This window comes from Hemicordylus capensis, chromosome 16 (genome assembly GCF_027244095.1).
Source record: "Hemicordylus capensis ecotype Gifberg chromosome 16, rHemCap1.1.pri, whole genome shotgun sequence".
Taxonomy (NCBI): domain Eukaryota; kingdom Metazoa; phylum Chordata; class Lepidosauria; order Squamata; family Cordylidae; genus Hemicordylus; species Hemicordylus capensis.
This window is the reverse complement of record NC_069672.1, coordinates 7,888,281-7,914,139: the sequence shown is the minus strand read 5'-3', so window position 1 is coordinate 7,914,139 and position 25,859 is coordinate 7,888,281. Positions and strand designations below refer to the sequence as shown.

Genomic DNA, 25,859 nt, shown 5'->3' with positions numbered 1-25,859 from the left:
AAGTCCAATTCATCAGAGTGTCCCGGGAACTTTACCAGCAGGGGAGCAACCAATTTGAAACTATAATCCCTGTAAAGTTTGCACGACAAAATCGCGTGAGAGGTATTTTCTATAGCACCAGTTCCAGGATTCCAACCCTGCCGTTATGGCATTCACGGCTGGAGGCGGGGATGAAAGCCCCGTGAAAAACAAGGGCCTCATCCTGGTGGCCTCATCCAGGCAAGCTTCAGCCATCCTGGCAGAGCAGGCCACCCACCTGTAATGCAGCTCAATCTGTATGGCGCCGGGAGTATTGCTGTTCTTGGAGGACTGGAAGATGCAACTGAACACGTTGGGCGTTCCTGCGGAAGCTCTCGGCCCGGCGTAGCGGGTGTCAAACGCCATCATGGAGTGCGAAACCAGGTTGATGGACTTGGTCTGGTTCGAGAAACTCTCAAAGAGCAGCTTGGACTTCTTGAAGTCAAACCTAGAAAAACGTTCCGGGACCCCCCCGCAAAAGAACAAACAAACAAACAAACACAAATAAACCGGGTCCTCCCCATGTGATCGCCAAAGCTCTCTCTGGATTAGAAAAAGCTTGCTGGTATCAGTGACCCAACTCGCAAAGGACCCCCTAGCTAAGAGGGATGTGCACGCAGCATTCTGTGCACATTGGGGTGGGTGGGATGAGCGGATGCTTTAAGAAGAGGAAGGCAGGTCTTACCTACCCCTCTGTCGCGGCTCTGTCAGTATTAAACAGCCGTGCGGTCTGTTCTGAAAAGCCACACCGCAGGGTTGCTTCCTGCTTGCGAAAAACAGGTTGCTCACCTGTAACTGATGATCTGGAAGAGATCCGTTGTATTCATAACAATGGGTTCTGCGCCTGCGCAGTGACCTCACGGACCGATTAGCTAGCTCCTCGCTCCGCCCCTAACTGCCCTGCACGAGACCGTGCTCTTCTTATCCCTGGCAGTTGGGGCGTGTCTCTTTCAGTTTCTGGAGGACCGACAGTCTTTTTTTTTCCTTTTTCTTTTGAAACCCAACCTGGTCCTGCTCGAAAACCGTGGGGAGGTCCGGGCGGGTCTTATGAATACAACGGATCTCTTCCAGATCATCAGTTACAGGTGAACAACCTGTTTATCTGGATAGTGATCCGTTGCATTCATAACAATGGGTGATTAGCCAGCTGCTGCCTTGGTGGTGGGCAGTATCTACGGCAGGACCCTCTTCAGTACACTCCGCCCAAACTCTCCTTCCTTTGATTGTCGCAGGTCCACTGCATAATGCCGAATGAAGGGTTGGTTTGACGTCCAAGTCGCTGCTTTGCATATATCCTTCATCGATACACCGGCCAAGTCCGCTGCAGAGGAGGCATAGGCTCTCGTAGTGTGAGCTGTGATAGTCCCTGGTGGTACTTTGCCTTGCGCAGTATAAGCTAGCTTTACTGCCTTCACAACCCACTGAGCCAACCTCTGTCGTGAGACCGGCTTTCCCTTAACCGAGCCCGTGTACAAGACAAACAGTTTCCTAGTCCGTCGAATAGACTTAGTGGCGTCCAAGTAGTATAGGAGCGCCCTACGGACATCCAGAGTATGCATCTCCTTTTCTAGTCGTGATTCTGGGCTCTGGAAAAATGTTGGAAGAATTATATCCGCATTAATGTGGAAATCAGACGTTATCTTGGGGCGGAACTTCGGATCCAGCCGAAGAGAGACCTTATGCGGAAAAACTTGCATAAATGGTTTGTCCATTCTAAGAGCAGCTAGCTCACCTACCCTCCGTGCCGTCGTTATCGCTATTAAGAAGGCTGTCTTAATGGAAAGAAGACGTAAGGAGGCCGTTGCCATAGGTTCAAACGGTGGCTGAGTCAGCGCCTGTAGCACCAAAGTCAAATCCCACTGCTGATGTGGGCGCCGAATTGGTGGGTACAGATTATTTAACCCCTTCAGAAATTTCTTGCATTCCGGATGGGAAAACACCGTAGACTTGTCCCATCCCCTATGCTCTGAAGAGATTGCTGAGAGGTGTACCTTCAAAGAGGCATTCGCCAAGCCCATCATTTTGAGGGTTGTGATATATAGTAACACTTGAGTTACCGATGCTCGCCTTGGTAAGAAACCACGCTCCCTAGCGTAGAGTTTAAAACGTCTCCACTTACTGTCGTAATTGCGGCGAGTCGACCTCTTTCTAGTGTTTAATAGAATCTTTTTTAATAACCTATGCGCCACGCTGTGAGCCGAAGCGTCTCTACTTGGGGATGGTTTATCGCCCCTGAATCTTGAGACAACAAGTCCGGCTGATTGGGAAACTTGTGGTATACTCCCCTTGACATACATAGCACTGTTGAAAACCATTGTTGTCTGGGCCACCATGGCGTTATCAAAATGGCCTTCGTGTTGTCCCTGAGCAATTGCGCCACCACCCTCGATATTAGTGGTTGCGGTGGAAACAGGTAAAAAAGACTTTTCGTCCATCTGTACTGGAAAGTGTCCCCTTTGGATCCCGTGCCTACTCCCGCACGAGAGCAATATGTCGGACACTTTGTGTTTACAGCCGTCGCAAACAGATCCACAGTCGGCCATCCCCATTTGTTGAATAGTGCCGACAGATAGTCCATATTCATCTCCCACTCGTGTTGCTGGTTGTATACCAGGGCTCTGCTCAGTCCATCTGCCTGAACGTTGTCCACCCCTTTTATGTGTATTGCTATCAGAATTATGTCCCGAGCAATACACCAATTCCAGATGTTTTGACTCAGCACACACAGCACCTGAGAGACCGTACCCCCCTGCTTGTTTAGGTACGCCATTGCGGTGGTATTGTCCAGGTGGATCTGCACCACCTTCCCGTGCAGTAGGGATTGAAATGCCCTTAGGGCCAAGAACACTGCAAGAAGTTCCAGGTAGTTTATGTGTTTTTTCGCCTGCAGACTTGTCCACCGCCCCTGAATCTGATGTTGTAGGCAATGTGCTCCCCATCCCTGTAGGGAGGCATCCGTTGTTACACTGCATGCCGGCGTGAGTGGTTGGTATGGCATGCCTGAAAGCAAGTTGCTTGCAAGTGTCCACCATTTCAAGGACCTTAGTACCGCACATGGGAATGTTAGCCATTTGTGCTGGCTGTCGCGATTTGGTCGAAAGTTCATCAGAAACCAAGTCTGTAGAGGTCGCATACGCAACCTTGTATTGCAAACAGTCGTATTGCATGACGCCATGAGCCCTAGGAGCCTCTGAATCGACACAGCCCTTTGCTTGGGTTGCTGTTGGAAAAGATGTATAAGCTCCTTGATCTGGGCATACCTGGACTCCGGCAGATAAGCCCTTTTTTCTTGCATGTCTAAAATCGCACCAATGTAGTCCACCCGTCTCTGGGGCTGCAACCGTGACTTCTTCTGGTTCACCGTGATTCCTAGGTCTCTCAGAAGAGTGAGTACATACTGGACTTGGGAAAGTAATCTCTCTCTTTTGTCGCTGACCAGGAGCCAATCGTCCAAGTATGGATACACCACTATCCCTTGGGTCCTTAAGAAAGCAACTACAGTCGCCATGACTTTGGTAAACACTCTTGGCGCTGTGGACAGGCCGAATGGCAAAACCTGATACTGGTACGCTGTATCTCCTACGGTGAACCGCAGGTACTTGCGATGTCCTTCGCGAATACCTATATGAAAATAGGCATCCTTCAAGTCCAAAGTGACAGCCCACTCTTCTTGCACAAGAAGATGTAAAATGCCTTGTAGTGTTATCATCCTGAATTTTCTCGTGTCTACATACCAATTCAGTTGCCTTAAGTCCATTATCGCCCTTATGCCCCCGTCCTTCTTGGGGACTTGGAAATAACGGGAATAGAATCCCTGCATTCTGTCCACCCACCTCACTGGCACAATTGCCTGCTTTTGCAACAACACTTGTACTTCCTCCATCAGTACTTGGGTTGACCTGGTATAGGTTATTCCTTGAAAAGGTGGCAAAGCTTTGAACTCTATCGCGTAGCCACACTTTATGATTTTCAATACCCATTGATCTGATGTTATGTTGTGCCACGCTTGCGCGTGACTGGCCAGTTTGATGGTAATGCTGACCTGCACAAGACCGTTGTTGTGGGTCTTGGGTTCCCGAGCTTCTAGTGTTGTCGGTAGCATAGGAGGTGGATGGACCGTCCCATCAAAGAGACTGCTTATGTTGGTCCTTGCCAGGCTTCTGTCCTTTCTGGCGCTGGGCATAGGGCTTATTGCGTTGATAAGGCTTATACTGCCGTTTATTGTCCCTTCTGTCCTGTCTGTATCTGGAGCAGCCTTGCTGACGTCCATAAGCAAAGTTTTTTGATGCCTGACCACTCACTGCTGCCATGAACGTCTTGGCAGTGAACTTTGATTGCTTCCACGACTGCATCGTGGAATCTGTCGTCTCGGCAAAGAGCCCTTTGCCATCAAATGGTAAGTGTTCTATTTTATCGCGCATGTCCTGCTGCAAAGTTGTTGATTGTAGCCACGCATGGCGCCTCAAGGTAATAGCAGTGGTCATTGCACGTGACTCAGTTTCCGCAGCATGTTTAAACGTGCTCAGCAAATGCCGCGTAATGACCGTCGCTTTCTCATATGTCCTTTTAAAATTCTCCTGAAATTCCTCAGGTGACATTGTTGCTGAATCTTGGAACAGTGTGTCCCAAATGTGGTGACCATATCTCGTCAAACAAGCCAAGTAATTAGCAATCTTGATTGCCAAACTTGACGTAGCATAGACCTTCCGTCCCAGAACATCAAGTTTTCTGCCCTCCTTATCACCGGGCGTCGAATGTCGCGCTCCCCCTTTCGAAGAGGCGCACTCTATAACCAAAGAATTTGGTTCCGGGTGCTTCATAAGGTAGCCACAGTCAGTCTCTTGCACCCGATATAGGCCCTCAAGTTTACGTGAGGTAGCTGTCGATGTTTGTAGGACCTCCCATGCAGTCTGTGCCGCTTTCGTTATCGCTGGTATCATGGGCAAAGCAACTGGGTGAGACACTTTAGCACGTGCCATCATATTATATACAGGATCCTTAAGGTCCATCTCAGGCTGCCTCAATTCAAGGCCCAATGCCTCCGCCATCTCACGTATCTGAATGTGATATGCCTTCAGCTCCTCCGATGGCGAAACCGAAGTGTGCGGGGCTACATCGGATGGCAGTTCAGGTTCCATAGGCTCTTCTGGAATGGAAGGATCGTCCTCATCAGTCCCCGTAGAATCCGAAGAATCCGCATCTCCGGAATCCGGCCTCTCCAATGGTGCAACAGGTACTTTTGGTTGTTGTGTTGCTGGAGGAGCAGATGTCGCTACTGGAATGCTGGCGGATAAAGTTTCCACAGCAGACACTACCACAGGTTGAGTTGCCACCGCCCGCAACTGTTGCTGTGCCTTCCATATCTTGTAATCCGCGTAGTCCGCTGGATAAATCACCGGTGGGGAATGCGTGAAACCGCATGCGTGATCAGATTGTGCAACAGTCCGCTGGGTAAAACACGTAGCCGGCGGGCGTACAAACATCGGAGACGGTCCCGTCACTGTCGCCCTGTCCACCATAGGTGGCCTTTGCGTAAGCATTGGGCTAGTTGCTGCTGAAACACGTTGCACTGGTCTCAACACAGCCGGCAAATGTACACGCTGTGGGGATCCCGACGGAGTCCTCGGTACCGGCAGTAGTGGAGTACTCGGTACCGACAGTTCTCTCATTCCCCGATCCGGGAAACCAAGGAAAGTAGGCTCAGTTGGCGTCGTATCAGTCGACTCCAAAAGGGCTAGTAAGTCCCTTCTTGCTCCAGATCCTGCCGCTATCTTCCTCTCTGTAGCATCTTCTCCGAAATCCAGAAAGTCCTCCGATCTGTACCCCTGTCTCGGAGTTATGGCTGGAGAAATCAATGGGGTTCTAGCTGGTGTAAGTTCCATCGCACCCCGTCGATGTTGAAAAGGTTTTGCGGCTGTCTGCTCTATATTTTCTGGAATCAAAGCATCCCTCGACGTCGAAGCCGATACCGAATCGACAGTCGATACCGTGCATGGTAAGGTAAGCGTCCCGTCCTGCATTTGCGGTACCGACCCTGCCAGTGTAGAGGACGCTGGTATCGATGGGGATTTCACCGTCGACACCACGTTACGTGTCGATACCGAGTACATTGGTGCATTCAGCTGCGGCTGTGTGACTGTCGACATCGAGACCGACATCGACTCCATCGGTGCCTGTAAACCTTGACACTCTCTCGATACCGATTTCCACGGTGTCGAAGCCGTCGACTCAGCAGAGTCCCAATCATCGCAATCTGATTGGAGCGGCAATGGAGACGGAGTTCGACTATGGACCCGAGTTTTCTTAGTCCTTTTTCAAGGGGGCGAAGATCCCTGATCCTCCTCTGTAGACGATTTTTGCTTGTGTCACTTATGCCGGTGACGTTTCTTCTTTGCATCAGCCGGCTGCTTAAACTCAGCAGACACAGTGGCTTTCGACTGCCTACCGGCAGAGTCCACCATAGGCGTGCTCGCTTTCGATATCGAAGGATGGTTTGTCTTCGACATCGTGGACGACATCGAAGCGGTCCCCGACATCGATGTCGACGGTCTAGGGGTCGGCGGGCGCAGCGCATCATCATATAGTGCCGCCCGAAGCCTTAGCGCTCGATTTTTCAAAGTTTGCTTCGAAAATGACGAGCAAATTCTACAACCTGCGGGGTTGTGCTGCTCTCCCAGACACAACAAACAGGCATCATGTGTATCAGTTGAAGGCAGTTTCGCATTGCACTCCGTGCAGCGTTTGAAAGTCGTTTTGGGTCTGTCCTTAGTCGACATGACCTCAGCCATCCCACTATCGTAACGTTCGTTTTTATGCTTACTACGTCCTTGCGGGTGATCCAAATCCAAGTCCAATTACAGTCCAAATTTCCTAAAACCAATTCGTCATCCTAATCCGTTCCTAGTCTTTTACCAATATATCAATTTACTAACTAGCCGAGGAGCTAACAGTCCGAGGTGTTGACGCAATGGCGGTCCTCCAGAAACTGAAAGAGACACGCCCCAACTGCCAGGGATAAGAAGAGCACGGTCTCGTGCAGGGCAGTTAGGGGCGGAGCGAGGAGCTAGCTAATCGGTCCGTGAGGTCACTGCGCAGGCGCAGAACCCATTGTTATGAATACAACGGATCACTATCCAGATCAGGAAGTTCCCTGTTCCCAGCAGTTTGCTCGCGTGCGTGGGTGCCACTTGCGTGGCCAGCAACACCATGCTGACCACAGAAATGGCACTCATGCATGCGTGGACACCATGCCAATGCCGCATGTGCCCCTTCCTGTTCCCGAGCAGGAAGCAGAATAGACAGTGCAGCTGTTTAGTGCTGACAGCGCCACGGTGGGGCAGCAGAGGAGCGACAGAGGGGCAGGTAAGACCCGCCTTCCTCCCTTTAAAGCACCTGCTCGCCGCCCGCCGAAACGATTCAGCTAGGGCGGCTCGAAGCGTTTTGGTGCCTCGAATTTCAGGCGCCGAATCGCTCTGGGCACATCCCGACTGTCTAGTACTTCCCAAACGGCACAAAGACCACTCCAAATGCCAGACATCCAGAGTCTCTTCTGAAGCCTGGCTGTCTTTAATCAGGGGAGAACAACTCGGCAAAGAGGCACCTTTTAACGTGGTGATTCTCTTTATTTAGCGGGAGGGGGAGTAACTGGCCCTATCCACTCCCAGCACAGTAGCTCCAGTGGCTGTGGCTGGGGTCTATGTTTCTTTTTAGACTGTGAGCCCTCTGGGGACAGGGATCCATCTTATTTATTTATTATTTTTTCTGTGTAAAAGACCCTGAGCCATTTTTGGAAGGGCAGTATAGAAATCAAATAAATTAATATATAGATAAACAAACAAACAGACTTTCAGCTACCTCTGCGGCTGGCCACAGAAGCCTGCGTCTGCTGGAAAAGTGATGCCCCAAAGGAGACAGGCAGAAAGCACTTGTCAGCTCTGTTGGGATGCCAGAGCAGGGGGCCATTCAGCAGGTGGCTGACAGGTGCCTCCTGCTGATCCAGAGATGTCCCTGCTAAGTACAAGATGCCTCAGAGGTCCAGCAACAGACAACCCCACTGCTTTATTAGAAAGGCTAATTCAGGGCGGAGAGGGCTATCAATCGCTATGAGTTCTGACGGCTATAGGTACCTCCAGGCTCAAAGGCAGGTCGCCTCCAATCCAGATACCAGCTTGCTAACTGAGCAAAGAGGCACCTTTTAAAGTGGTGATTCTCTTTATTGAGCAGGGGGAGAGCAACTGGTCCTATCCATCCCCAGCCCGGCATCCCTCCAGTGGCTGTTGCTGGTGTCTTCTTTGCGTTTCTTTTTAGATGGTGAGCTCTTTGGGGACAGGGGACCATCTTTGTTTATTTGGATGTCTACGTAAGCCACTTTGGGAACCTTTGTTGAAAAATGGTACTGTCATTCCTCAACAAACGCAAGGGTTCCGTGCTGGGAAAACCTCGCGGTTGACGAGCAACTGAAATACATTGGAAACAGGGGGTTAGGGGAATCACAGTTGTGAAAAGATGGAAAAATAAAGATGATAGACCAGAAAAAATCACTAAAACACACCCGGAATCCCTTTAAATCAGCCATAGTCAGCAAGAGGAGTGAGGGGGAAACCCCAGAAATCACCCCCAAACCGCCAGAAAGCACGGAAACACCCCCCCCCCCATTACCAAGAAATCTCACCAAATCATAGATAATGGGGTCAAGGTTGGCAAGACCTGTCACAGCTTCCCAGCTGCGGATACTCAAAACCGCGGTTGGGAAAACTGTGGTTGGTGAGGACTGACTGTATTTCATCTGTAGTAGCAGTGCTCCCTCTAAGGCGTGCACACGTGTGTGCGCTCACAAGTTTTTTTGATGTCCATTCAGTTAATTTAAAATCTCGCTCAGCTTGGATCAGGAAGGCCCCACTCTGAATGTATGTGCACACCCAATGCCTTGATACTGCCGCCCAGAACAAAATTCATTCCGCACACCGATGGAAAAAATTAAAGAGAGAACACTGCCTAGTAGTAATAGGGCAGCAGGAGCAGGGACATGCCTTCATTGTCTGCTCGTGGGCTTCCCAGGGGCATCTGGTGGGTCACTCTGGGAAACGGGATGCTGGGCTAGGTAAGCCTTGGGCCTGATCCAGCAGGGCTGTGCTTATGTTAACCCAATATGAAAATGGTTGATGGCAGCAGGAGCAGAAACTCCAGGTGAACAATCTGGGGGTGTGTTTGTGGGTGTGCATGCGCAATGGCTTCAGTCAGCAGGATTTTGTACCTTGGCCTCTCCACACTCTTGAAAAATAATGAAGGTTTGGCCCATCCCTGCACCTACTCTGCGCGGCACAATTTGTGGCAAGGAGAATAAGGTGGACTAACATTCGGAAAGCCACCCGGTCTCAGTTTCAGCTCCCCTGGAGCACGGCTCCCCTCTCTTTAGCCGCTTTGTATTTTCTTGCGTCGACAACAGAGCAAAAGACAGGAAGCAGCCACGCCAGAAAGCCACACACAGCAGGCGAGGGACATACCGGGCCAACGAGCCGTCCTTCCCCTGGGGGTTCGTCAGCTCCAGACTGACATTGATCATGTCAATTAGGAAAGACACAGAAGTGTAGACTTCTCCACTCAGGACGGTCTGCAAGGAGAAAAGGAACACAAGTCGTTGCAGGGAACAGAGGAAGCTGCCATATACTGAGTCAGACCCTTGATCCGTCTAGCTCTGTACTGTCTGCACTGACTGGCAGCGGCTTCTCCGAGGTTGCGGGCAGGAGTCTCTCTCTGCCCTATTGGGAGATGCTGTCGGGGTTGGAGGTCAGGGGTGTGTGTGTGGGGAGGAGCGGCTCGGGACCTTCTGCAAGCATGCAGGTGCTCTTCTACAGAACTACGGCCCCATCCACTGAGGGGAATGTCTCATGGTGCTCACATGAGAGTCTCCCATTCAAATGCAAACCAGGCTGGACCCAAGCAAAGGGGACCAGGCATGCTTGTTAGCACAAGACCAGCTCTCCTCCCAGCATCTGGTCCCAGGTTTATTCCCTGGCAGCATCTCCAGAGACATAGGAAGTGGACGTCTACTGAGTCAGTCCCTTGGTCCATCAAGCTGGCAGCCCATCCAATCTGCTGTTGTGGGGAGTGGGTGGGGGGCGCTGAGGGCTGGATGTGGCTGAGCCTGCTCCACCTACCCACGAGGTGGGGATGCCCACCCCGAAAGGCCTTTAGGTACCGGCTCCAAAATTACCTAGATGCACTTCTGATCACGAGCAGGAAAAGCACGGCCTATTCAGATCCCACCCTCCACTTCGGGACAAGGTAGGAAGGGGAAACGCCCCGCCCAGATGAAGCTGAACTCATGAGGAAGCTCCCCATCTCCTACCTTGTTTGCACACCGAAAAAATCAGAAAGCGTGGCAAAGCGACTGAACTGGAGGAGGATTCTCGGCTGTGCGAACTGCCCTACTCAGTAACAAGATTGGAGATGGGGCCATATCTCTGTAGAAGAGCATCTGCTTTGCATGTGGAAGGTCCCAAGTTCAATCCCTGGCCGCATCTCCAGGGAGGGCTGGGAGAGACTCCTGCCTGAAACCTTGGAGGAGCTGCTGCCAGTCCGGGTAGACAATACTGAGCTAGATGGACTAAGGGTCTGACTCAGTAGGCAGCAGCTGGACACAGTGATCTGGATGCCTTCATTTCAGAGTTTAGTGGTAGTGACTGCCGCTGCCAGTCAGCGTTGGCAATACTGAGCTTGGGAGACCAAGACTCCGTATAAGGAAGCTTCCTATGTTCCTAACATAACTCAGTTACTTCACAGGCAGGTTGCTCAGCTGCAAACACAAATGGCTCTCACATGTATCCGGGGGTCTTGCAAGTCATAAGGCCGCATGAACTCTTCTATGGGCTCTCCCAGGTTATTTTCCAGGAGTCCTCGAATCAGTTTATATTTATTCAGGTCCAGAGAACAGTGGACGGACGAGAGGTTGCCATGAATGGATATATCAGGGACTGCGTGGCTGATCTCCCTGCAGGGAAAAAGGAATACCCAAAGGTCATGACATCTTGGCTGGACTCAAGCAGGCTGGGCACACTGTACTGTACTTTTTGTTCTCGTGAGGGTATAGGAGAACTCTGTTATCCGTGGAGGTTCCTTTCCTTGTGTGTGTGGGGTGGTGGTGGATAGCAAATCCTCAGATGATGGAGCATTAGGGCTACGGGAATCGGGGGGTGGGCTCCCGGACTGCCCCAAAACTCTGAAAAAAGCTGCCCCCCCAAATTATTATTATTAATTTTTTACATTTATATCCCACTCTTCCTCCAAGGAGCCCAGAGCAGTGTACTACATACTTGAGTTTCTCCTCACAACAACCCTGTGAAGTAGGTTAGGCTGAGAGAGAAGTGACTGGCCCCGAGTCACCCAGCAAGTATCGTGGCTGAATGGGGATTTGAACTCGGGTCTCCCCGCTCCTAGCCCAGCACTCTAACCACTACACCACGCTGGCTCTCCTATGCTCTCCTATAAATGTGCCCTACTATGCTCCAGAGTAGTCTACGGTGCCAAAAACTGGCCAAAAGTTGCTGTTGTTGCCTCCTTTTATTCGTTTGTTCTCCTCCCCAAAACAAAATGGCGGCCAGAAATGACCTCTGAGGTTCTTTCCGGCCGACCAGTGGGTTTAACCCATTCCCCCCGGTTTCTTTCCCACATTTACCAAGGCCGGGTGCTAATGACCTGGCCGCGGATACACAAAACCGTGAGTGCTGTACCCGAGATTAACGAGGCCCTCCTGTACTTAAAAGGGCCACACCTTCTTGCATTCCATAAGCCCTTCTGAACTCCAGTGACGGGGGGAAAAACGCACTCCAGGGCAAACGTGAAATTGCACAGAGCCGTGTCACTCACTTGTCCAAGTTCCTTTCCACTCGCAGCTTCAGCCGGAAGGGCTCGGTCAGGAGGCTTCCTCCTGTCTGCCTGACAAGGTAGGAAGGGAAGCTGAGATCGGCACTGGGGTCCTCGGCGACCTTCGAATATTCCCGTGGGTACCGCTCGGCAGCAAAAATATCCATGTCCTGCAGATCAACCACAATGCAGTCTAACAGGCAGCTCTGTTCCTCTGCAAGAGATTAATCCAGAATATTTAGTCCTCCTAACTGCGCTCTGCAGGAAATGCGTTTTGTTCCAGAACATTGTTTGGCCCCTAAGGCCCACCTCCAAACTATCTCTGGCCATACAGGCAAACCTCATTGTATGTGGGACCGCTATTCGTGGCTTCGCATATCTGTGGGTGTCAGACACCTAACCGCCTTATCTGGGGATACCAAAGAGTTAAAACCCCCACAGCTACAGTCCTTGTGTTTAATCCACAGGAGGCATTTTGTGGCTCGTTCTGACAAGAAAATAAAATAAAAAGGGGAGAAATCCGTGACTTTTGGGGACCAGTTGCCTGCTAACTTGGCAAAGAGGCACCTTTTAACGTGGCAATTCTCTTTCTTTAGCAGGGGGAGAGTAACTGGCCCTCTCCACCCCCAGCACAGCATCCCTCCAGTGTTGGTGCTGGTGTCTGTCTTATGTTTCTTTTTAGACTGTGAGCCTTTTGGGGACAGGGATCCATCTTATTTATTTGTTATTTCTCTATGTAAACCACTTTGGAAACTTTTGTTGAAAAGTGGTATATAAATATTTGTTGTTGTTTGTTGTTATCGGAGAGCGCTATGCAGCTTTCCCCTCTGCTAGCTCTCTGCTAGCAACATACTCTTGCTCAGGAGCAGGCAACCTCGGCTCTCTGGCTGTATTGTTGGGAGTTGTAGTTCAGCAATAGCTGGAGGGCAGAGGTGGCCTGCTCCTGGCTCCACCTCAATGGAAACTGCACCGTAGGCCTGCCCATAGGGTGACACAGCATGTCAGGACTTCTGAAACTAGGCATGCTCAACTTAGGACCCACCCACCCCAGCCCTGCTGTTTTGGACTACAATTCCCATCATTCCCCAGCCACAGTGGCCAACCGCCCGGGATTCTGGGAGTTGGCCAGCATCTGCAGGAGGGCCGAAGTGGAGCAGCCCTGAACAAACCACACAATTCCCAGGAACAAGAAATGAGAGCGGCGGGCCAGTCTTCGCCAGCTTACCTGGACTTTCTGCAGGTGGTTTGGGCGGCTTCGTCAACGCACCCGGGATCGGGTCACTCTTCAGTCTGCTGAGATTTGGTCCAGAAGGGGGTGGTTTCATGAACAAGCCTTCCGAGGGGCTTTGGGCTGCCTTGGACTCGTCTGTGCTCGCCGGTTTCTTCATGCTGTGTTTCGGGGTTCCCAGCGGCGAGGAAAACTGAACAGAATCCTGAGTGTGTTTGTTTTCAAAGAGGAAACAACCTGATTAAAGAAGTAACTGTTCTGCAAGCAAAGTGCAATAGCTACTGGATAAGAGAGATGCATAAAATGAAATGGCTCCATCGCTGGGAATGGGGCTGTAGCCTGCTTCTCGAAGTCCTTGAGAGTTCTCAGATGCGCAAGCACACACACACACACACAACAATAAGAGTGGGATAGGGCCAGAGATCAGATCCCTTTTGTCTCCGAGGAAGGGACAGAAAACGGAAACAATCCCTTATCATGCCACTGGCTTCAGTCTACGTGGACTGCAAGTGGAAATGCATGCACTTCTCACTAAACCCAGGAAGATATTGTTCAGAAACGAAATCTTAGCTTCCGAAGAGTTTTTTAAAGGGCACAACACGGCAAATTTAATTCCAAACCAACCCTTCTGGAATTCTGCAACTGATCATCATCATCATCATCATAAAAAGGAGGCAAAGTTTTAGAATTATAGTCATCCAGTTTCAAATGCCATTTGGATGGGGGCTGAATTCCACAAGGCTTCTTGGCACGGATAACAAGCACCTCTGCAAGGGTGTGCGAAATACCTCACAAAAAATGGGATCTCTGCAGGCGTTGCCTTGTAAAATCAAATCCTCAAAGCAAGGAAGGAAGAAACAGAAATATTTCAAATCGAGACCAAATACTATCAAATCCTCACCATTTGCTCCGTCTGAATGCAATGCCAAGAGCAGGATTTCTCAAACTTGGCTCCCTGGATGTTGCTAGACAATTCCCACCATTTCCTGCCACAATGGCCTTTGTGGCAGGGGATGATGGGAATTGTAGTCCAACCATCATCGGGGGACTCCAGTTTGAGAAGCCCTGGTCTAGGGCCAATAGTGGCTTGTCCTAATAAGAAGTCAGGGGGGTACCCAGTGGGGCTCCCCTCTCTCCCGTGCTGCCTGCAGGCTGGCTGTTCATCAGATAGAGCTGCGCAGTTAACCGCACAGCTTTGCCTGATGAATGGCCAGCCTGAAGGGAGCGCAGGTCTCGGGCAAGGTGGGAGAGAGAGGAGCCACCTTGTATTCCACCTTGGCTCCTTAAGACGAGCTGTTACTGCCTACAGCCATACAAGGATAAGTTCGCTTCTTACCTTATCTTTTAGCGAGAAGGTGCCTGGGGTGCCTGAGAAGAGGAACCTGTTCTTGACTTTCAGCTTCCCCAGATTGGCCACTATGAGGTGGTTGGACTTGGAACTTTCTGGGATAAGGAGGACAGGCGCACCGGCTTCGATATCCAGCAGGATCCTGGAGGCTCGCTGGGCCTGATCCCTTACCTTGGGGGAAAGAGAGCTGGTCTCAGACAAGGGCACAGATATTAGGCACCCAAATCATTCCATGCTTCTCTGCAGAACAGTGCAAAGTCAAGCAGCACATAAAATCAAGCCCAACTTTGCACTATCAAAACGACAGAAACATCAACATTGCAACCTGTCACCCATTTCCTGACAATCGTGGGGACTGACATGAGTCCAGATCTCCCAAATCCTATTTATTTTATTTATCCTATTTATATACCGCCCCACATAAAAGGGAGAGCCAGCATGGTGTAGTGGTTAGAGTGCTGGACTAGGACCGGGGAGACCCGAGTTCAAATCCCCATTCAGCCATGAGACTAGATGGGTGACTCTGGGCCAGTCGCTTCTCTCTCAGCCTCACCTACTTCACAGGGTTGTTGTGAAAGAGAAACTCAAGTATGTAGTACACCGCTCTGGGCTCCTTGGAGGAAGAGCGGGATATAAATGTAATAATAATAAAATCTCTGGGCGGTTTGCAAATGAAGACACAACAATCGAAAACCTGAAATCATATAAAAGAGACAAAAATCCCCATCAATCGCACTTTAAAACATTAGAAACGAAACGCCGGATGAAAGAGGTGCGTTTTCAAGAGTTGCCAGAGATGGAGCGCACATTCCAGAGCCCTGGGGCAGCCCTAGAGAAGACCTGGTGTGGGGCTGCCACTGAACAAGCAGGGGGTGGCAACCACAACTGGACGCCCCCGATGATCTTCATAGGAGGCGACATTCATGAAGAAGGTGGCGCTCTTAAACCTGCTTGAAGTCCCATCTTGGGCAGAATGCATACCACCATGGAAGAAGGTAGGGGACAGAGATTCCTGGTGCACCTAGGTAATTTTGGTGCCTGGGCCTAAAGGCCTTTCCTCCTCCCCGCCCCCCCTCCACCAGATAAGCTGCAATGTACTATTTTTTTTACACTAGAACATGCTCAGGGAAAGCTGAACACTCTTGTTTTTAGAAGAGATTCTGAATAAGATACTTCCCACTGACTTGCAGAGAGATGCCACATTTTGCCTGCTCAGTATGTGGAGGCCCCTCCCAGGGCTGCAGGGGACCGGACCTCCGCCCGGAAGTCCACTCCAAAGAGCGCCATTGTTCTTGGGCGGCAGGAACATTTTATTTATTCACCCACCCTCCTATTTATTCAGTTGGGTTTCTACTGAAAATCCATTTTTCTTTGGATCTAGAAGCTAGCCCCAGGACAGAGGAGCCAGACAATGGACACTTAACAACACTGCCAGAGCTAGTGATGGACACTGTGGAGGGGGAAGGCAAATGAACTGATTTTTATCTCCTGTATGGGTAACACCATTAGAACAGAAACAGGGCTGCCTGGGACAAAGGAGATTTTATTTCAGATATTATTTGTTATTTTATTTAAAACGGGGGCGGGTGGGGGGAGAAAGGGTTACATTCACATATCTGTGGATCGGGGGAGGCCGGAAATAACCTCGGAGGTAATTTCCGGCCACCATTTTGTTCACAGCAGCCATTTTGTGGCTCGTTTTAAAAACACAAACCTGCCCCCCTTTCCACGATTTTTTCACCCCAAAATGCAAGAATTGAGTATCTCTGTATTTAAGCGGAGCTGTGGTAGTAGCTTTACAGTCCTCCTCACAACAGAGTCTAGTTTATAACTACTAGTAATGATTAGTAATTTTATAGTAATTATACAGGAACACAGGACACTACCATACAGAGTCAGACTCTTGGTCCATCTAGCTCAATATTGTCAACACTGACTGGCAGCAGCTCTCCAAGGTTTAAGGCAGAAGCCTTTCCCAGCCCTACCTGGAGATGCCAGCAGGGACTGAACCTGGGACCTTCCGTATGCAAAGCAAATGCTTTGCCACTGAACTACGGCTCCATATAATTTATCGTAATGTTGATGTAATTTCAAAGTAATATGGTTTTAATGCTTCATAATCTGTCCTATCCAATCCTAATGTAGGTACTCCTCATAATTACTGCATCACGCTATTTTAAGCTGGTCTGGGAACGGGATAGAGATGATTGATTGATCGAGTCTCTTGGGGGGCATTGCTGGACCACAGGGGACCCACAAAGCACGGTGGGGCACTCTACCTGGCTTTTTTGCATATCCCCCTGCCCGGGGTTTCGCCCACTAGGAACCTAATTCCCAGATTTCCATTGCCATAATGTCTCAGTATTTGCGGTTTCAGTATCCGCGGTGCTTGCTGAGAATGGCACCCTCTGGAATACAGAGGTCCTCCTGTAGTAATAGTAGCAGCAGTAGCAGCAAGAGCAGTAGTAGTAGAAATGATAATACCCACCGTCTGCCCCTCCACTGCTGCTCTCTGACGTCCCAAGACATCCTGCAGCTGGGTGAAGTGCTGGACGAAAGATACCACCTCTGCTTGGAAGCGCTGAGTGTGGACGTACTGCACCGACGCCATCCGCAGGCTGACGCGCACATCGCAGTCTCGCTGCAGCAAGGGATCCGGCGGGCCGTACCTAGCAAGAAACCAGAAGTTCACAGTGCTCAACTTGTACGGCAAAAAACATGGATTCCAACTAAAGCCGCTTCCAAGTCACGCTTTGGATTTCTTCAAATAGTTAAACAAATCAAGTGTGCTTGGATTTCTTTACGCCCCCCCCCCCCAGCCATATATTTCAATCCAAATCCTTTTGGCTACTGTCGGGATGTTTATACTTTTTTTTTTTAATTGTTAAATTTATATACTGCCTTTCATAAAAAAAAACAAACCCAAGGCAGTTTGCAGCAAAATTTAAAAACAAGATGGCAAGAAAGACACAATTAAAATATTAAGTGAAAAATATTAAAACAAATCTGGCCACTTTTGGCCAGCGATAAAGCCCAAGAAGTCAAGTAGTATGTTTCTTTCTTTTTTAAAAAGCAAGATGCTCCAGAAGCCCCAGGTGGAGCCCTGCTACTCTGCAATACCTTACTGCAAGAAGAAAAAAAGACGACCTACTTGTGGACCTGAAAGATGAGTGCCTCTTCGCCGCTGGTGGTGAAGCGTTCTCTGTAAAACTCCCCGTGAGAGGTGAGATCGCTTAAGGAGAGACTCCCGATGCTTCCCTGAAGGGCCAGGTCGCCTTCTGCAGAAACAGGAGACCGTTCAGACCCTGCCCGTTAAAGCCCGGCTCTCGACAGATTTCAAACCAGCCCGAACGCAGCGGGCGGGGGGCTCCATTTTTGGGTGGCGGACTTGGCTGTCTGATGTTTTAGGGAACTGGGGCCCCTGCGGCAGGCTGCTAGCCATCATCAAGTGGCGGGTCTGGTCCTTCTTCTCCGGCCGGGGGGCAGAGAGGTGGCCAGAGGCCCACGGACAAACTGCCAGGCATGTTACCACATGCCAGCCACGCCCCTTCCTATTGCATCATCACAGCGAAGCAGGCGGCGTGGCCAGCGCTCAGAATAAACACGTGGCAGCCCCACCACCCTCTCCAGCTAGTGAAATGCCAGCTGGATGCTTACAAAGGAACAGAGGAAGCTGCCATATACTGACCTAGATACTCTTCCCAGAGCGGCTCCATCCCCCGTAGGGGAATCTCTTCCAGTGCTCACACTTCTAGTCTCCCTTTCACATGCAAACCAGGGTGGGCCCTGCTTAACTAAAGGGACAAGTCATGCTTGCTACCACAAGACCAGCTCTCTTCCGCTTCTTCTTCTCCCTTGCTCGCTAGATCCCGCAGCGGTTTATAGTACAGGAGAACCTCGGTATTCGCGGGGGTTCCGTTCTCCGCCTTTCCAGGGCTACTACCAGCCTTCCTACACCCCAGTACAGAGGCAGAACTTGGGAGGGACTTTATATAAATGTTGCGGGGGAATGACTTGACCAGCAAGTTGGAGGTTGCTGGTTCAAATCCCTGCTGGTATGTTTCCCTATATCGGGCAGCAACGATATAGGAAGATGCTGAAAGGCATCATCTCATACTGCGCGGGAAGAGGCAATGGTCAACCCTTCCTGTATTCTACCAAAGACAACCACAGGGCTCTGTGGGCGCCACGAGTCGACACCGACTCGACGGCACAGTTTACCTTTAGTGTTAATACAGCAAGCTTCGAGGCCAGGGTGCCCTCGCCGAAAGCCCTAGCCCGCCGCAACCATCCCATCGGTTTTCAAAGCACAAGCAATCCAAACTCACCGATCATTTCCACATGAGTGACCAGTTTGGAGACGTTTGCTTTGGCAAGCTCGTTGGTCGTCTTGTTCAGGACCAAGGACAGGGAGTGAACCTGCCGGAGCAGAAAGAATGAGAACGTGACAGATAACGGCGCGACGAACTTTTCTACCAAGGGTTACAGACCTATCAATCTCCTCCTTCAAATCGCTTCCCAAGGCACGCATCGTTACATAGGAGACCAAGAGAATAAGGTCAGTTGGGCTAGAAGGCTATGAGCCCCACCGCCCATGGAGATCATCAGGAGAGGTCCATCTGCAGTCGCCACCGGCTTGTCTGGTGGCAACTCAGGGACGGGCCGTCTCTGTTGCTCTCCCAGGCTTTGGGACACACTTCCTGCTGAAATAAGAGCCTCCCCATCTCTTACAACTTTTTAAAAGGCAGTCAAGACGCATTTGTTCACCCAGGCTTTTAATTAGATATTGTTTTAGTGGCGTTTTTAATGGTTTTGATATTTTAGATTTTAATTCTTGTAACGTTTTAATCTTTTTATGTGTTGTTTTTACTGTTTTGTCGTGAACCACCCAGAGACTTGCGTTCTGGGCGGTATACAAATATGCTAAATAAATAATAAATTAAATAAACAAAAGGTGGCAGCAGAGTGCAATCGGGCCAAGCCTTAGAAACGAGATGCCAGGGCAGTTAAATCTGCCCGCTAATCGGGATGTGAAACTAGGATCGGATCAAAAATGGAAGCTGTGCTTGGGCACGTGACGCAGAACCAGGTTAGCGTCGCGTCTGCACGCGCCCAAGAGGAATACCAGTACATACCATGAAGGTTTATTCCCTCTGCTAACTGAGTGCAGAGGCAGCGATTCCCTTTTTTATTTAGCAGCGGGGGAAGCAACTGGCCCTATCCAGCCCCAAGACAGCATCCCTCCAGTGACTGCTGATGGTGTCTACCTTAGGTTTCTTTTTAGATTGCAAGCCCTCTGGAAACAGGGAGACTTATTCTTTTTCTACGTAAACCACTTGGAGAACTTTTCCACTGAAAACCACTACATAAAATCAATCAGTCAAACAATCAATCAATCAAATCAACAACAACAGCTGGCATTCGGCAGAGCATTACAGAACCCCCTACAGTGTTCCCTGTATCGGATTCCCGGATGTTGTTGACTACAACTCCCATCATCCCCAGCTGCAGTGGTCTTTGGCTGGGGATGATGGGAGTTGGAGTCAACAGCATCAGGAAATACTTGTTACCGGGAACACTGATCCTCAAGACTGCTGTGCAACTCGGAAGCCAGCCCTGACAGGTTCCTTGATATATTTTTAAAAAAAAACATATTTTACATATTTAAACATTCCACTTTGCAGGATACCAGTCAACTAATTAAACAAACAAACAAATAGTGGCTGATATACTGCATGTTATGCATGCAGTGGAACTGAATGTTTGTGCAAGCACAAAAACGCGCAGACCTCTGCAACATTGGAGCCATTATATATAAATGGCTTCACTGCTGTGGAATGCAATTTCTATGATTTTGCGCTCACGCAACCACACAAAAGTTACATTCCACAACGTGCAAAACGTTATGTGGTATGACAGCCAATAATGATGATGATGAGAAGGATATGTGCCTATTAGTTTTAGGATGCATCGGAATCCATCCATCAAAAATATAAGCCATTGACTCAGTCCCAGACATAAGAATAAATGACTTATGACGACACATGTGGCCGTATTAAAGTTCTCTCTCGTACCTTCAAGTCCACTTTGGTATTGACAGAATCCTGAGCACCCGAGAGGACACTTTCTTCCGAGGAAACCGTGTGCGCAACCTCTTCGGCCGGCAACTTCATGCTGTGGTTCTCGGCGGTGGACCCAATCCCAAAGAAGTCCAGGATCACCACCCAGGTCTGCAGAGTGATTAAGACATCCAGGCAGTTGAAGTCAACGTCCACGCTGCGGTTGATCCTGCCGTAGCAAGAAGCGAAGTCCGGATGCTTCTTGTCCACCAGCAACATGTTGATGTGAACCAAGGAATCGTCAAAGTCACTCGTGCCACACGGCGTGCTGGATTTGTTCCTGGTTGGAGAGGGAGGAGGAGTCAGTGGATAGTCCGAGGCTGCGTCGTCCTTTTGCTTCTTGTGGGAGACGCAGGAAGGTCTTTGGTACAACTGGAAGACGTTTGGTGCTTCCTCCATGTGCGAAGGGAGGGAGCGAGGCATTTCTGGATATTCCACATTAGACACCGATGGGCAAGACTGGGAGAGGTACTCCTTGTGCGCCAGACTGGATGGTTTGGGTGCTCCACGGGACACCATGAGGTTCTTGTACAAGGAGTCTGGATTCTTCTCCAGGAGATCCTCCATGAGCAGAGAACGTAAGGCAATCTGGATGGATAAGGTGTGCGGGTGATCCTTCGTAAACTCCACGTCGAAATCCTGGAATTTTAAGCTCACCAGACCCTGCGCTCCAAGCGTCAAGTCGCCACTCAACTGGACTTGGAGCTCCGAAACGTGAAAGTTGGCCTGGATTTGAGTAAAGGACTGAGTGGCTTCCTTGACAGGCACAAATCTGTTCCCAGCGGAACCCAAGCTGGAATGACTGAAGAGTCCATTCTCCTTCCTCTCAATGGAAAAGTCGCTGCTTGTGCTATGGAGAGACACTGAAGGTGAGCTAGAGCTGGGATACACGGAGGCTTGGAAGCTGGAGGGAGGCTTCGTCAAATCTTCATTGCAAACTAAGTTGTCCAGAGTTTGCAAAACTTGCTCGTACACATGTTTTGCCAACACCACCTGCATGAAAGGGGAGGAATGTGTGTTTGTGTGTGTGTTAGTCTAGGATTAACAGTTTCGAAAACCCTGTTTGAAGAAGTGCGTTGTTGTTTTTTAATTGTTAAATTTGTATACTGCCTTTCATTAAAACAATCCCAACGCGGGTCACACAGAAAAATTAAAACAAGACTATAAAAATCACACAATTAAAATATTAAATACAAAGAAGCAGCAGTAGAGACAACCATATAAAAGCCTGGGTAAAAAGCCAAGATTTCACACACTTTCTAAAAACTGAGATGGAGACCATTTGATTGAGCAAGTTTGATTGTGCTTTCAACCCAGATGTGTGTTGCACAGTTCTGAAAACATGATACAGAAGGCAGATTCAGACATCACGCAGAATCATGGTTTATTTCTACTCTTATTTAACAAACCTGGACTGGCACCACAGATAATCACCAAATCTCGGTTTGTTTGGTTCCCACCCCTTCTCCTTGTCCTACCATGATCTAAGCTTGCTTCCAAGGTTTCAGTTCTTAACTCCAAATTGTGCCGCAGATGTTCACCAAACTGTGGCCAGCCAAACTCCAGCTGAAAGAGAAGGGAGCCCCCTCCCTGCTGCCCGGCTGCCAAGACACATCTCAGCTGTCTCTATGACTGGAGTTTGGAATAGGCATGAAAAGATACGTTGTCGTTAGGGATGTGCATGAATTGATTTTTCCCCCAATTCGATTTGTACCCAAACCGAAACGGCAGCGGCGGTGATGACCAAGGCCGGCGGGGGAAGGGGGAACCTTCACGCCCCCCCCCCCCAAGGCCTAGAGGAAGCCCCCCCAAAGGAGCTGGTCAATGGACCAAATAAAGGTGATTGATTGAATTTTTTTTAAAAAAAATTAAAATTAAATTCATGAACCTGACCCCATGGACAGAACCAAACGGTGGTGTGTGTGTGTTCGAAAGGGGGTGCTGGGCCGAACTGGTCAGGTCCGGTTGGAGTCTGATCCAGACTTGAACTGAACCGGGTCAGCCGGTTCTGTGCACATCCCTAGCCACTGAGTCCTCGGAGAGAGAGGGAGACACCTCTCTCTCCACGCTGCCAGCCTGTGCGGCCATGATAAAGGCGGAGTGCAGTAAACAGCCCGACAAGTCGCAGAACCGCCAGCGCCCACCGTCTCCCTACCCTCCCTGTCTCACAGCTGTGAAGGGCAAAGGGAAGGACAGCCGGGAAGAAACAGACTCTCTCGGTCTCCAAGATTCACAGGACCAAAGTGAGTGCAAAGGAAAAACAGCTCCTGCTCTGAGTGAGACAGGGCAAAGTCTGGGAGCTTGAGCGGTTGAGCCACTGGCTGAATGTGTCTTCTTTCGGTTGGCCCTGTCTCTGAGCAAGTGGGCGGCACAACCCATCCTTGGATACACTCCTCCGAACTGAGGGAGAGCCACGGTAATAGCAGAGTCAGCATTCGGACGCAACGCTTCGGCAGCAAGACCTCAGTTGGCGGCAAAACGTACGAGTTAACTGAAGGTTCCAATTGGAGTTTGGAGAGGCAAACCGGAGTTAGCTTCTTGCCCATAACTGCGGTCCCGGGCGTACTGCAGTTACAACCTCGGCCAGCTATAACTATGGTTATCCTTTACGCCTGAACTCAGGCTATGTGAAAGCACTGCTAGGGCAGAGCTACTGAAAAACAGCAAGATTAAACAGCAGTGTTAGGATATCACAAGGAACCGCGGTTAGGACAAACCAGCCAGCTTCAAGCCTTGGGTTCAGAATGTCCTTTGCCTGCTCAAAATAAACCCCCGTTTGTTGACTGGTGCAGGTTCAGGCATACAGACTAACCACAGTTAGACAATATAAGCCATGGTTCCATGTCTGAACTCCTCTAATGCAACCCTTACTCACTTATCTATCTATCTGAAAGTACTACGATTTTTTAATGTTGTTTTAACTACCCAATTTTTGAGTCAAATACTGTAGTTATGTCTACAGTATTGAGCGTATCCAGAAAGTGGATAGAGAGCAATTCTTCTTTCTCTCACATCACACTAGAACCAGGGGTCATCCCATGAAACTGATTGCCATGAAATTTAGGACCAACAAATGGAAGTACTTTTTCACACAACACATAATCCACTTGTGGAATTCTCTGCCACAAGGTGTGGTGGCAGCCAACAACCTGGATGGCTTTAAGAGGAGTTCGATAACTTCATGGAGGAGAGGTCTATCAATGGCTATAAGTCTGGTGGCTGTGGGCCATCTCCAGCCTCAGAGGCAGGATGCCTCCGAGTACCAGTTGCAGGGGAGTAACAGCAGGAGAGAGGGCATGCCCTCAACTCTTGCCTGTAGGCTTCCAGCGGCATCTGGTGGTCCACTTTGTGAAACAGGATGCTGGACTAGATCCAGCAGGGCTGTTCTTGTGTACTTATGGGCCTACTAAAAACCCTGGCAGATCCAGCTGGATCAAAACAAGCTCTGGAGCAGTGTCCCCTCTAACAGAGATTCCCAGACGTTTGTTGACTACAACTCCCAGAATCCCCAGCTGAAATAGCTTTTGCTTGGAGATTCTGGGAGTTGTAGTCAACAATGTCAGGGAATCCCTGTTAGAGGGAACACTGGTCTGGAGTATCAGCTCACCATGGTCTCCAAAATACATGCCAGTTCCTAACCACAACCTAGAGACTGGTAGCTTAGGCATGATGTAGCTGGTCAGAGACTGTCATAAAAGTTGATTTGAAAAATTCATTTAGACAAGTTCATGGAGAACAAGTCTATCCATGGTCACTAGTCTTGATGGCCATAGGCTACCTCCAGGCTCAGAGGCAGGAGGCCTCTGAATTCCAGGTGCAGGAGAGCAACAGCAGGAGAGGAGGCATGCCCTCACCTCTTTCCTGTGGGCTTCACAGGTGCATCTGGAGTAACTGGATGCTAGACTAAAATTAGCACCTAGCCTAGCATCCTTGGATGCTGTAGGAAATTGGATGCTGGATTAGACCAGCCTTGAGCCTGATCCAGCAGGGCTCTTATGACTCTAGCATACATCACCACCGCTAACCCCTGCCGGGCTGTCATGCTTAAAATTTGCTGGCTCAGTTCTTCTGGTCAAACGGAGAGAGCTTCCGTCCTCCTCGAACCACGCTCCGTTCACACCAAGGCAAAATCGCAGGACAATCTGGTGAGCACAACCCAGGCAGGCTCATATCAGACCCTCCATTCTTTCTCGCCCCTCCAGACACAAGTCAAAAGCAACAGAGCTGGGCAGACCCTCTCACAGCCCAGCAAGCCACTCACCCACCCAGTAACAATTAGGGCGCCATCTCCAGTACTGTGCATCCATCTTAATTAAGCTCACCTCCAGCGCCCCCCTGTAGAGGTTCCTAGGTGTGGACTGAAACTCCCATCTTCCCCAACTACAAGAGCCTTTGGCGGGGGATGCTGGGAGCTGTAGTCAACAACACTGGGAATCTCTCTTACAGGGGATACTGCCCGTCTCCTAAAATCGGTCCCAAAGAGAGCAAAGACAAAAGCGGAAGGGAAAGTCTCGTCGAAAGGTACTCTACCCGCAGGGGGTTGACAAATTTCCCTTCGATCTTCATAATGCTTGAAATGTCCACGTCGCCGTTCGCCAAGAACGCCAGTTCTGCGTCGCTCTCCACGGGAATCTTCTCCAGTTTGAACTGGATCGTGGCATTATTTAAAATATGGAATGCTGCAATTGAGGAGAGAGGGGTGCCACGTTACTGCCGTCGATGATGACCAAGTGTGGTCAATATTATAGACTGTGATGTACTTTTAGCATTTGACTTTTTCCCCCATGCCCTTGTATGCTTTTATTCTTGTGCTGGTCTGGGAATGTAATAAAGACTGATTGATTGATTGATTGACAAAGTGTGGGAACCCAGAGCAGCCATTTTTGGCTGGCTACACCTTCAACAAACAATACAAGAGCAGCTGATGAAGAAATACGTATTACTGGGAGAAAGACTGCTTAGAACACTTCTCTCCTAGGCAGTCAAGGGGAAAATATTCCTTGAAAAAGATACATTATTGAAACGCATCAGAATGCATCTTTCTTCGGCAGCTGCACTTGTGTTTTTTGTTTGAGGCTAAAATGGGTCCTCTATCTCATTGGGCTCAGTGGGGAAATGCTTGACTAACAAGCAGAAGGTTGCCGGTTCAAATCCCCGCTGCTACTATATTGGGCAGCTGCGATCGAGGAAAGTGCTGAAAGGCTTCATCTCATACTGCATGGGAGGAGGCAATGGTCAACCCCTCCTATATTCTACCAAGGACAACCACAGGGCTCTGTGGATG

At 49.7% G+C, this 25,859-nt stretch overlaps 1 protein-coding gene across 6 annotated transcripts in view; it reads right to left on the bottom strand.

Moving 5' to 3' along the window:
• VPS13D (vacuolar protein sorting 13 homolog D) overlaps positions 1 to 25,859 on the bottom strand; it is a 171,515-nt gene that overhangs the window by 104,639 nt on the left and 41,017 nt on the right. For all 6 annotated transcript variants that reach the window (XR_008312635.1, XM_053280941.1, XM_053280945.1 and 3 more), the window contains exons 20-30: positions 25,106 to 25,254; positions 20,531 to 21,568; positions 18,785 to 18,875; positions 17,608 to 17,734; positions 16,945 to 17,125; positions 14,445 to 14,627; positions 13,106 to 13,313; positions 11,884 to 12,094; positions 10,837 to 11,008; positions 9,522 to 9,628; positions 257 to 466 (exon numbers count right to left, since the gene is read on the bottom strand). Coding sequence is in view for 5 of the 6 variants with exons in the window: in XM_053280941.1 (XP_053136916.1) it covers positions 257 to 466; positions 9,522 to 9,628; positions 10,837 to 11,008; positions 11,884 to 12,094; positions 13,106 to 13,313; positions 14,445 to 14,627; positions 16,945 to 17,125; positions 17,608 to 17,734; positions 18,785 to 18,875; positions 20,531 to 21,568; positions 25,106 to 25,254 (2,677 nt within the window). In the remaining variant the exon portion in view is untranslated. The remainder of the gene's footprint in view (positions 1 to 256; positions 467 to 9,521; positions 9,629 to 10,836; positions 11,009 to 11,883; positions 12,095 to 13,105; positions 13,314 to 14,444; positions 14,628 to 16,944; positions 17,126 to 17,607; positions 17,735 to 18,784; positions 18,876 to 20,530; positions 21,569 to 25,105; positions 25,255 to 25,859) is intronic.